Source organism: Ictalurus punctatus, chromosome 20, assembly GCF_001660625.3.
Source record: "Ictalurus punctatus breed USDA103 chromosome 20, Coco_2.0, whole genome shotgun sequence".
In the NCBI taxonomy this organism is placed as follows: Eukaryota; Metazoa; Chordata; class Actinopteri; order Siluriformes; family Ictaluridae; genus Ictalurus; species Ictalurus punctatus.
Genome location: NC_030435.2, coordinates 3,866,806 through 3,879,015, shown reverse-complemented (window position 1 = coordinate 3,879,015; position 12,210 = coordinate 3,866,806). Strand labels below are relative to the sequence as shown.

The 12,210-nt window shown below is 41.6% G+C and overlaps 1 protein-coding gene across 3 annotated transcripts; it reads right to left on the bottom strand.

The window, feature by feature from the left end:
- Positions 1–502: 502 nt before the first annotated feature.
- On the bottom strand, positions 503–8,969 carry LOC108280198 (P2Y purinoceptor 12). Of its 3 annotated transcripts, none has more exons than XM_017495025.3 (4): positions 8,692–8,969; positions 6,092–8,208; positions 3,931–4,744; positions 503–1,867 (listed from the first exon to the last, which is right to left on the bottom strand). In XM_017495025.3, the coding sequence occupies exon 4, from the start codon at positions 1,851–1,853 to the stop codon at positions 783–785; it is 1,071 nt and encodes a 356-aa protein (XP_017350514.1). In that variant the 5' UTR covers positions 1,854–1,867; positions 3,931–4,744; positions 6,092–8,208; positions 8,692–8,969; the 3' UTR covers positions 503–782. The 3 variants fall into 3 exon arrangements, with proteins under 3 accessions (XP_017350514.1, XP_053529695.1, XP_053529696.1); XM_053673720.1 differs by having other exon boundaries at positions 8,140–8,208; XM_053673721.1 differs by having other exon boundaries at positions 8,140–8,208; positions 8,733–8,969.
- Positions 8,970–12,210: the final 3,241 nt, after the last annotated feature.

Genomic DNA, 12,210 nt, shown 5'->3' with positions numbered 1-12,210 from the left:
GATCCTCAAGAAAGCATATTGTTTGGAAGAGACATGAAATATGAGTAATTATATGTCTTATTTATCTTATTTAGGCTTAGTGGTTAGCACGTCCGCCTCACAACTCCAGGGTCCGGGGTTCGAGTCCCACCGGAGCCATGCGTGTGCGGAGCCTGCATGTTCTCCCCGTGCTGCGGGGGCTTCCTCCAGGTACTCCGGTTTCCTCCCCCAGCCCAAAGACATGCATAGTAGTCTGATTGGCGTGTCCAAAGTGTCCGTAGTGTATGAATGGGTGTGTGAGTGTGTAAGTGATTGTGCCCTGCGATGGATTGCCACCCTGTCCAGGGTGTACCCCGCCTTGTGCCCCGTGCTCCCTGGGATAGGCTCCAGGTTCCCCGTGACCCTGAAAAGGAGTAAGAGGTAGAAGATGGATGGATGGATGTTTATATTTAAATTATATTTACTCCGGTCATCTGAAAGTGAACACTTAAAAAAAAAGAAAAAAAGAGAAACTTTTACGTTTGTGAACATTTTGGTTTATTTCTTTTTTTTCTTGAAAATTAAGGAATCTGTTACATATATACATGCAGCTTGGTGGCTTTTTAATGTAACAGAAGGAAAAATATGCATTTGATAAAACAAACATATTTCAAATGGACAAATAAAAAGATTAAATTGTCTAACTGGCTATTCCTCCTGAGATACAGGTAGACATCAACATTTTCATTACTGTAGGTCCTTTGGGATCTCCAATTTTTCACATTTAAGATCATTAGGAAAAGAGTCACAGACAACGCCCTGGACTATATCTGTGCTGAGCGGCTTCCCATGGGGTTGCTCTCTGCAGGAGTATCCGTACTGTGCTGCAATGCCCCACACCTCCCAGGCGAGAGTCGTAGGAGCTTGAACAACGAGTCCCTGAAGGACGTGCAGAGGAAGAAATAGATGAGCGGGTCTAGAAGAGAGTTCAGAGACGACAGCCACAGCGTGCTCTCTTTCACCTGGAAGAAGATAAGTTTCTGGCGGCAGTCAAAGTGATGTTCCCTGGTCTGGCTCAGGGTATAAGGCACTCGGGCGAAGTGAAACGGCACAAAGCATATGAAGAACACTGCGAGAACGAGGAACACGTTAGCTCTCACCTTCTTCTTCCTCTGCTGGCTCTGAGCTGCCGTATTCGGAACGCGAGTCCGTGCAAAGGATTTGAACAGCTCTTTGGTGATGAGTGTATAACACACCACTACCGCTACCAGATTACCCCAGAAGATTACCTGGCAGATATGGTTGACCACTTCATGCCACTTTAAGCCCAGCTCAGTTTTCAGGCTACTGCAGCTAAAGTGGTCTGATTTAGGTAGCTTGCTCGTGAGAATCATGTTGGGCAGCGAAAGTGCCAGCAGGAACACCCAGATACCAGCTGAAAGGAGCTTCCTGTGGGTCAGTCCTTTAGGACTGGTGCCAACAAAAGGGTAGAGAGTCTTTCTACAGCGGTCAATGCTGATAAAGCCAAAGAAAAGGATGCTGATGTACATGGTAAGGTAGAAAACCACAGAAGAAATCCGGCAGACGAAGATGCGGAGACTAACCGAGGCCATGTTTGAGTCAGACAGGATTTTAAATGGAAACGTCAGAGTCATGAGGACATCAGCCACCACAATGTTCTTTAGGTAAATGATGAAGTGTGAGCGACTGGGGAGGCTGAAAAACACCCATGCCGCTAGGCCGTTGAGGACGATTCCTAGCAAGAAGAGAAGAGAATACAGGATCGGGAACACCGTTGTCTTCAGGACGTTATTACGGGAACAGCCTTGCCATGATGAATTACTCAGGTTCCTGAAATTCAGTAGGCTCGTTGACATTTCTTCTGTGAGCTCCATTAGTTGCAGGGTTTCTGTAGATTAACACAAAACATTAAAAGCAAGGGTTATCTGATAACAAGACTGAAATTTGATTGAAGTTCTGTTTGAGGTCACGTTTACTGTCATGTGGTAATTTTTCCTATTTTTTTCTGGCCCTGCCTTGATCATGACACCTGATAGTTAATACATACAACCTGTTTGAGATGTCCATTTTGGTACTCATCGATAGATCGATAGCCTACTTACAATAGTCGTGTGTAAAAAGAAATAACGAGGCTGTCGAAGATCTCGCAGAAGAATAACTGTATCGCAGCATGGCAGTGACAAAGTCCAGGAAGCACTCCGAGTTCATCGGAGTCAAAGTGAACCCCGGAAAACATCAGCACAGACATTTTATACTGCATTTCAAACCTGGTTTTCTATACGTAATGTAAACGAACTTTCACTCTAAAGGTAAATGAAGGATAGCATTTGATGTGATCACTTCTCACTCGTTGATGTGATCACTGATGAGGTGATAGGACTGTCTAGACAGATGTCTTTCCGAGCGATAATTATGGTCTCGTAAACCTTTGTTCAGGGATAGTTAGCTCTGTTAGCTGCTGTGTACTGCTAGCTATGAGTTTTATGTTTAATGTTATAGCGTTTAAACAGTATTTTTATATAGGGAGTGTGAGAGTGGCTAACCTGAGCAGGCAAAGCAGTGACCGTCAGCAACGGTGTAGAAGGGAAATGAGAATGCAAAGAAATTTGTGCATGTGATCAAATATGTGCAGGTTGCTGTCATTTTGTGTCATCTGTTCATTAGTGTGATCATTCATACTAGGTTTATGTCACATGGTATCATGTGGTATCAGATGTAGGTAATGGAGCACTTTTTAAATGAATAAATGAGCACTGGGTCAGACCGGTACTCAATACTAGCATCTGTATTGATGCATCCCTAATCCAAAATGATTTACAATTGAGACACGATGCAACTGAGCTGTTGGGTTGAGTTGGTCTTACTCAAGGGCCCAATAGTGGCAACTTAGCAATGCTGGGATTTGAACTCACAACCTTTTCATCAGTAGCCCAGTACCTTAACCACCATCCATCCATCCGTCCGTCCATTTCCTATACCATTTATCCTACTCAGGGTCGTGGGGAGCCTGGAGCCTATCCCAGGGGACTTGGGGCACTAGGTGGGGGACACCCTGGACGGGGTGCAAACCCATCGTAGGGCACAATCACACACACTCACACACTACGGACAATTTGGAAATGCCAATCAGCCTGCAATGCATGTCTTTGCATTAGGGGAGGAAACCGGAGTACCTCTGGGTACTCCGGAGTCCCTCCCCCATCACCCCTCACCCCACAAAACACACACACACAGTTCAGTAGACAGCAATTTAGTCCTGTAGTTTCTACCCTGGTTAGTATTCAAATACTAAAATCAGTATTCAGGTATTCGTTACGTTATTCCTTACGTCCACGTGAAGTCAGTGAGAAAGTGCCCGAGCAAGTGCTTTTATAATATGGGTAAAGGCTGAATTATTGAGCTGGATTCAGTAACTGACACATATCTGTTCTATAAATTCTATTAAAATCATATATAAAAAAATCTGATTAGATAGTAAACTCACCTAAATAAATTACGAAAGGTGTATTTGTGATTCAATTAAGACATTTATTTATTTAAATTATATACATGTCCTTTCCACAGGCACGAAATAATTTAAATTTTGTGCTACGTGTTTTTCCGAAATTTGCTTTTTACATACAATCTTGGTGAATCTCAAAATAGCTCCACATGACCTCAAATCCACATTTTATAATCTACATTGTGTAATGTGTCATCACATTGTATGCAGGATGTTCAAGCTACAGAACTAAAAAGCACATAAATAACAAGGTTTGCATAAACCCAATTTACATTTCACACACACCTACATTTGCATTTGGGTTTGCATTTTTCCCCGCTACAAGCATTTGATATTTATAGGACCGTCAACCTTTTGTGCCACAACATGGCTTCCTATTATTCAACATTCTGTCTTGCTTTATAATCCTTGACAAATATTGATCATAATTTACATCACAGTGCACTTACCTTTTACGCACACCTTGGCCTTTATGTAGTTCTCAATCTAATGGTCCCCTTCTAGGGTGTAGAAGTAAAAAAAAATATAGAAACAACACCGACACAGACTAAGAAAACTTTCTCTTCTGTTTTTTTGTTTCCTGACAAGCTGTGAGTACAGAGGTTTGGAGCTTAAAAATAGGGACACGATGCCATGTGCTTGAACTGCGCAATCGAGCTATTTTCTGCATTGTATGCACATTTTAATACAGTTCCCTCCAGTAATATTGGCACCCTTGGTAAATATGAGCAAAGAAGGCTGTGAAAAACTGTCTTTATTGTTTAAGCTTTTGATTCTTTTGTTCAGAAAATTCACAAAAATACTCATGGAAATCAAACACTGCAAACACAATACAGGTTTATAAAAAAAAAAAAAAATTGTTAAATATTTAACACACAATTATTGGCACTCTTTTAGTCAATACTTTGTGCTAGCTCCTTTTGCCAAGATAACAGCTCTGAGTCTTCTCCTATAATGCCTGATGAGGTTGGAGAATACATGGCAAGGGATCGGAGACCGTTCCTCCATACAGAATCTCTCCAGATCCTTCACATTTCGAGGTCAACGCTGGTGGACTCTCCTCTTCAGTTCACGGGTTTTCTATGGGGTTCAAGTCAGGGGACTGGGATGGACATGGCAGGACCTTGATTTTGTGGTCAGTAAACCATTTTTGTGTTGATTTTGATGTATGTTTTGGATCATTCTCCTGCTGGAAGATCCAACCACGGCCCATTTGAAGCTTTCTGGCAGAGGCCGTCTAAATATAACTTGTTACAGTGCCACCTGTCAAGAGATGGGATATATTTATTAGGCAGCAAGTGAACAGTCAGTTCTTGAAGTTGATGTGTTGGAAGCAGGAAAAATGGGCAAGTGTAAGGATCTGAGTGATTTTGTCAAGTGCCAAATTGTGATGGCTAGACGACTGGGTCAGAGCATCTTGATGAACTGGTGGACCTTTGACAGGGTCACGGGCGCTTAAGGCTCATTGGTGCGCGTGGGGAGTGACGGCTAGCCCGTCTGGTCCGATCCCACGGAAGAGCTACTGTAGCACAAATTGCTAGAAAGGTGTCAGAACACACAGTGCATTGCAACCGGTCAGAGTGCCATGCTCACCCCTGTCCACCACCAAAAGTGCTTACAATGTGCATGTGAGCATCAGAACTGGACCATGGAGCAATGGAAAAAAGTGGCCTGTTTTCTCTATTTACTATAAATTTAGATCTAATGAGCAAGCCAGAGGTGACAGTGGCAAGGAAAAACTCCCTCAGGCGATACGAGGAAGAACCTTGAGAGGAACCAGACTCATCTGGGTGTTAACAAATAGTGCAATTATTAATAATTCCCTTCTATAACTGTGTACTACATAGTCAAAAAGTGCAATTGTGTAACCAGGAAATTCATTATAGTTTTCACATGAAGTCTAGTTTGTTCGTGGCAATCGCACTCCTAAAGCTATCATAGCAAATGTAGTCCTATGCCCTAATGTTAATCTGTGAATGATGATGATAATAATGATGATGTAGAAAAAGACTATTTTAAATAGCTAGAGTTATGGGCCAAACATCTTGCAAGATGAAAATAAGAATTACTATCAATTTGAATAGATGGTACATGATTTGTGATTGTTGCCTCATTTCACTGGCTGCTAAACCAATACATAGACCAAAATAGTCTGATTATTACACCTCGAGAGTGTACATGGAGCCCAGCAATGGACTGGCGTTCCATTCATTATATATTCCTGCTGGCACCCAGTGTTTTTATAATGCATGGTGCAAGATGAATGAATGAATCAAGTCAGTGGAGACTAGAACTGGAGATAGAGATAAAGAGATAAAAGGAGATAAAGGAGATAGAACTGGAAATGTTTTCCCCCCATGTGAGCAGCTTCTCCTTTTAAAGGAAAGTCGATTTGACTCATTGTCTTGTCAGCAGAAGTTAGTTTCTATTTCAAGAATAGTGAAAGGTTATGAGGCGTCAAACATTTAACCCAACTAAATGATGGCTTGGAAATATCATTATTCAAATCCAGTAGATACATAAAAACGTATGGTATTATATTCTATATCGAATACAGACTTGAAGAACATCCAAATGAACTGGGATTAAATTGCATAATGAAATACTTACTGTACCAGGTGGAAATTCTAACAGACCCAATATGGAGCCGGCAGCAAAAAGCATGAGAGTTGGTATCCATTGATGTCCATCTTTGACAGCTACTGTACCTTTCTATGTGAGCTCGTCACACTTCACACCCAGCTCAGTTAAACAGAATTTAATGTCATTTCCCTTGTTACACCACACCACAAAGGCCCTTTATATTAATAGAACAACCTACCTACATCCTCCTTATATTACATGCTAGGAATACACAAAGTATGATCCACACCCAAAAAATGTTTCTGGGTCAAAATAGTCATTATGTGCCATGTCATTAATCTTCACATTGGGTGTGTAAGGTAGACATTTGATCTAAGAGACATTTACACCAATGAGAATGTGTTTTACCACTAATTACAATTACACGTTTTACATTCCCTCAGTGTTCTGACATGGTTTTACTGCCTGTGATGTCATTAGGAAAATAAAATCGGAGCTAAATGGCAGTCATTTCAGATGACTGCCGGTGTATTTACAGTGGGGGAAATAAGTATTGAACGTGTCACCATTCTTTTTTCAGTAAACATATTTCCAATGAGGCAATTCACATGAAATTTTCACCAGACTTTGGTATTAACTCAAGAAATCTACAAATATAAAGAAATCCAAACATTAAAGTCCATAAATGAAGTTACGTGTAATAAAGAGGAATGACACAGGAAAAAAGTACTGAACACATTAAGAAAAAGCAGCTCTCCAAGGCAAGGTAAGGCAAGGAACCACCTGAAATCCGTAAGTAATTATACCCCCTATCTGTGCAAATTAATATCAGCTGGGTTAGTAAATTTGATGGCTTTTCATTTTACCAAGGTGTCACACAAGAAACATCTCATGATGGATAAAAGCAAAGAGATCTCCCAAGACCTTTGCAATCTTATATGAAAATGTCACTATTAGATTCTGTGTGCTAGATGTAGTGTTAGTTCAACTATTATTTATAAGACAAACCATTGTTACATTACATAGGCAATTTGAGCGAGAAAAGCTTTCACCATATTGTAGTGAGATTGCAAGTTCAAATCCTGATGATGCCACAGCCATGCTCTTTGGGTCAGAGGGATGGCATGATCTTTCTCCCCTGTCAATCACAGTGACACTATCCTCTCAGAGAGTTTATGCAGAAGGGGATAGATAGTGCTTTCCTCTAAGTGTGTTATGCTGCCCTGTGATGTGGCATGATCAGCAGGTGTGGTTTCCATGGGCTAGCTATCATATGATATGGGAAAGCTGTCTGGTGTTTTTGTTATTAGATTATCTATAACACTTACTACTGTTAATTCTGCTTTGTTCTTCTCTGGCTTCTGGAGAGTCTTCTTCATTTCGACTGTGAGATTTGGGTTTGCTGGAATAGTGCTGTATATTGTGTGTGTTACCCATTGGACATTTTGGGGAGTTCTGCACTTGAAAATTTTCATGGACTTAGTGTCAGCCTTCAGAGCCACCACATCAAAACTCAGGGCCCTATGCAATTGCCTGGCCTACCTGTCTTGTAGCTCCTATTGTATACCTCTCCTACTCTTGGTGGCTTTATTCTGAGCATCATCATGTTCATGAAACCAGTTTAAGATGACTTTCTTTAGCTGTGGCATGGTGCATTATCATGCTGGAAGTAGCCATTAGAAGGTGGGTAAATTATGGCCATGAAGGAATGGCACATGGTCAGCAACAATAGTCATTTAAGCTGTAGTATTCAAACGATGATTGATTGGTATTAACGGGCCCAAAGTGTACCCAAAAAATATTCCATACACTATTACACCACCTCCACCAGACTGAACTGTTGACACAAGGCAGGTTCTTAAAGTTGACTAAAAGTTTACTAAAGTAAACTAATAGTTACGCTGAGGAGGAACACTAGCAAAGCTAAGATTAGCTAACCGGCTAGTTAGCATGGCTAATGTCACTAAATAATTATTTTTCAGTGTTCAGGTTTTTTTATGATTTTTTCAGGCTGTAACCAGTGAATAGAGACTCTGGAAAGTAATAACTGTGTTAAAACAGGTAAAAATACTCACGATAACATGAAATGTGTCCTAACTTACTATTCAGTTGATCATCTGTGTGTTTCAGCAACGGCTGTGCAACTAATAAGAAAGAAAAATGTGTTAAATTAAATGAAATTATAAACAGTATTACAATAGATGGAAGAGTTCAAACATTTAATAAAACATTTCTAGGAATATTCAGAGTGTAATAACTAAGTTTAAAACTGGATTCATGGTCTGGATCATGGTATTTACTTGGTTTTAAAAACACAAGCCGGTGGGGAAAACTGAAGGAAGTAATTGTTCTTTGTACAGAATTGTCTTTGTTCATCTTTATGTATATTTAACAAAAGCAAACAAACATAACATTTCCTAATTGATCTTGCTTCAAACATATTTTTGAGAACGAAAAGTATCGGTAAAGTTGTTATAAGCTGAGGGCGAGAGATTGAGAGAAAGAGAGAGAGAGAGAGAGAGAGAGAGAGAGAGAGAGAGAGAGAGAGAGAGAGAGAGAGAGAGAGAGCTGCTGTGAGGAAATACAGCTGACTGAGCAAAAACTAAGTAAATAATAATAAATCTGACCAGTGTGCAGTGCTGCAAAAATTTTAAGTTGTTTGATTTACTTCTGGTCTGTGAGGGTTTGTTCTTCATAGCCACTGATGTGTCTCACTGTCTGTTCGTCTCTTTCGACACAGGAAGACTGATGGAGGAAACACTGTTTGACCCATAGTTTCCTGCCGACAAGCTGTATTACAACACCGTGGGGGTTGACTACAAGGATGATGTTCACATGCCTGACCAGCATGCGGAGGAGCAAGATGGTGGTGATGAGCATGAGGTGCCTTTTAGAAGCTCAACCCCTTTACCAGGCCCATCTGTTCTGAGAATCACACCTCCTTTCCTAAGGCACTCTCCTGTAAGAAGCCCATCTTCTTTGAGATTCTCATCCCTTTTAAGAACAACATCCCCTATAAGAAGACCAACTCCCGTGAGGAGGCTATCTCCTTTAAGAAGACCATCCACTGTGAGGAGGCTATACCCTTTAAGAAGTCCTTCCACTGTGAGGAGGCTATCTCCTTTAAGAAGACTATCCACTGTGTGGAGACTATCTCCTTTAAGAAGACCATCCACTGTGAGGAGGCTATCTCCTTTAAGAAGTCCTTCCACTGTGAGGAGGCTATCTCCTTTAAGAAGTCCATCCACTGTGAGGAGGCTATCTCCATTAAGAAGTCCATCCACTGTGAGGAGACTATCTCCTTTAAGAAGACCAACCACTGTGAGGAGACTATCTCCTTTAAGAAGACCATCCACTGTGAGGAGACTATCTCCTTTAAGAAGACCATCCACTGTGAGGAGACTATCTCCTTTAAGAAGACCATCCACTGTGAGGAGGCTATCTCCTTTAAGAAGTCCATCCACTGTGAGGAGACTATCTCCTTTAAGAAGACCAATCACTGTGAGGAGGCTATCTCCTTTAAGAAGACCATCCACTGTGAGGAGACTATCTCCTTTAAGAAGACCATCCACTGTGAGGAGGCTATCTCCTTTAAGAAGACCAACCACTGTGAGGAGGCTATCTCCTTTAAGAAGACCAACCACTGTGAGGAGACTATCTCCTTTAAGAAGACCAACCACTGTGAGGAGGCTATCTCCTTTAAGAAGACCATCCACTGTGAGGAGACTATCTCCTTTAAGAAGACCATCCACTGTGAGGAGACTATCTCCTTTAAGAAGACCATCCACTGTGAGGAGGCTATCTCCTTTAAGAAGTCCATCCACTTTGAGGAGACTATCTCCTTTAAGAAGACCAACCACTGTGAGGAGGCTATCTCCTTTAAGAAGACCATCCACTGTGAGGAGGCTATCTCCTTTAAGAAGTCCATCCACTGTGAGGAGGCTATCTCCATTAAGAAGTCCATCCACTGTGAGGAGACTATCTCCTTTAAGAAGACCAACCACTGTGAGGAGGCTATCTCCTTTAAGAAGACCAACCACTGTGAGGAGACTATCTCCTTTAAGAAGACCAACCACTGTGAGGAGGCTATCTCCTTTAAGAAGACCATCCACTGTGAGGAGGCTATCTCCTTTAAGAAGTCCATCCACTGTGAGGAGGCTATCTCCATTAAGAAGTCCATCCACTGTGAGGAGACTATCTCCTTTAAGAAGACCAACCACTGTGAGGAGACTATCTCCTTTAAGAAGACCATCCACTGTGAGGAGACTATCTCCTTTAAGAAGACCATCCACTGTGAGGAGGCTATCTCCTTTAAGAAGTCCATCCACTTTGAGGAGACTATCTCCTTTAAGAAGACCAATCACTGTGAGGAGGCTATCTCCTTTAAGAAGACCATCCACTGTGAGGAGACTATCTCCTTTAAGAAGACCATCCACTGTGAGGAGGCTATCTCCTTTAAGAAGACCAACCACTGTGAGGAGGCTATCTCCTTTAAGAAGACCAACCACTGTGAGGAGGCTATCTCCTTTAAGAAGACCAACCACTGTGAGGAGACTATCTCCTTTAAGAAGACCATCCACTGTGAGGAGGCTATCTCCTTTAAGAAGACCAACCACTGTGAGGAGACTATCTCCTTTAAGAAGACCATCCACTGTGAGGAGGCTATCTCCTTTAAGAAGTCCATCCACTGTGAGGAGGCTATCTCCATTAAGAAGTCCATCCACTGTGAGGAGACTATCTCCTTTAAGAAGACCAACCACTGTGAGGAGACTATCTCCTTTAAGAAGACCATCCACTGTGAGGAGACTATCTCCTTTAAGAAGACCATCCACTGTGAGGAGGCTATCTCCTTTAAGAAGACCAACCACTGTGAGGAGGCTATCTCCTTTAAGAAGACCAACCACTGTGAGGAGGCTATCTCCTTTAAGAAGACCAACCACTGTGAGGAGACTATCTCCTTTAAGAAGACCAACCACTGTGAGGAGACTATCTCCTTTAAGAAGACCATCCACTGTGAGGAGGCTATCTCCTTTAAGAAGTCCATCCACTTTGAGGAGACTATCTCCTTTAAGAAGACCAATCACTGTGAGGAGGCTATCTCCTTTAAGAAGACCATCCACTGTGAGGAGACTATCTCCTTTAAGAAGACCATCCACTGTGAGGAGGCTATCTCCTTTAAGAAGACCAACCACTGTGAGGAGGCTATCTCCTTTAAGAAGACCAACCACTGTGAGGAGACTATCTCCTATCTCCTGTTCAGCCTTTTGTTGTAGGCCACGTATTGATTCCCGCCCAAAGCCGGAGAAGGATGGATGAAGAGAACAACAAAGAAGTCACTCCTAGTAGAATGCAGGGTGTGAATCCTGTTGAGAAGGAAGAATTTATCAGGAGGCCCATCCGAATCCGTTCGAGTCTAATTCCAATACATAGGAGAGAGCTATAATCTTCAAAACCTCATAGTCACCACCTCGTAGTCACAACCTCGTCATAAAATGTGTAGTAATATCAGTAATTACACCTTATGCATTGCACTACTGCCACAGGATTGGCTGATTAGACAATTGCATGAATGTGTAGGTGTACAGATATTCCTCATAAAGTGCTCAATGAGTGTATATAAACTCTTTGTTATTGTGAAGTCTTGCCGTCCAATTTGTTATTATTAGGCTCTCAGCATTATTAGCCCTTACTGCTTCGTTGTTTCTGTGACTCGTATTCTTTAATATCATCTTTGCATTGGCCATTTCACTGTTTGCTGTCATTTATCGTACACTGCCTGCCGGACAGTGGTAAACAATGGTATCATTGAAATATTTGCTAGACCTCAATCACATGGAGTCGATATTTCTCTTTCTGAGTCTCCGTTGTTACACAGAGAAGCAAATACATATTTCTATACCATGGATCTAAGAACAGGAAACCATGTTTTACGTCTCAAACCCCAGTCAAGGTTTAGGAGTTCTGAGTTTAGGAGGTTTTCGAATCTGTATAAAGAGTGTTTGTGATGATGATGATCTCATGATGAGTAATACGGAAAAAGCAGACAACCTGCTGCCTTTGTAATTTCCTAATGAACACAGGTCACAGATTTATATGCTTGATTTATGAAGCGCTTTACTTGTACTTGCTCGAATCCAGACACTATT

Bases quoted from the DNA above. Each gene is read 5' to 3' on its own strand.
- LOC108280198 (XM_017495025.3), bottom strand. From the start codon at position 1,853: ATGGAGCTCACAGAAGAAATGTCAACGAGCCTACTGAATTTCAGGAAC.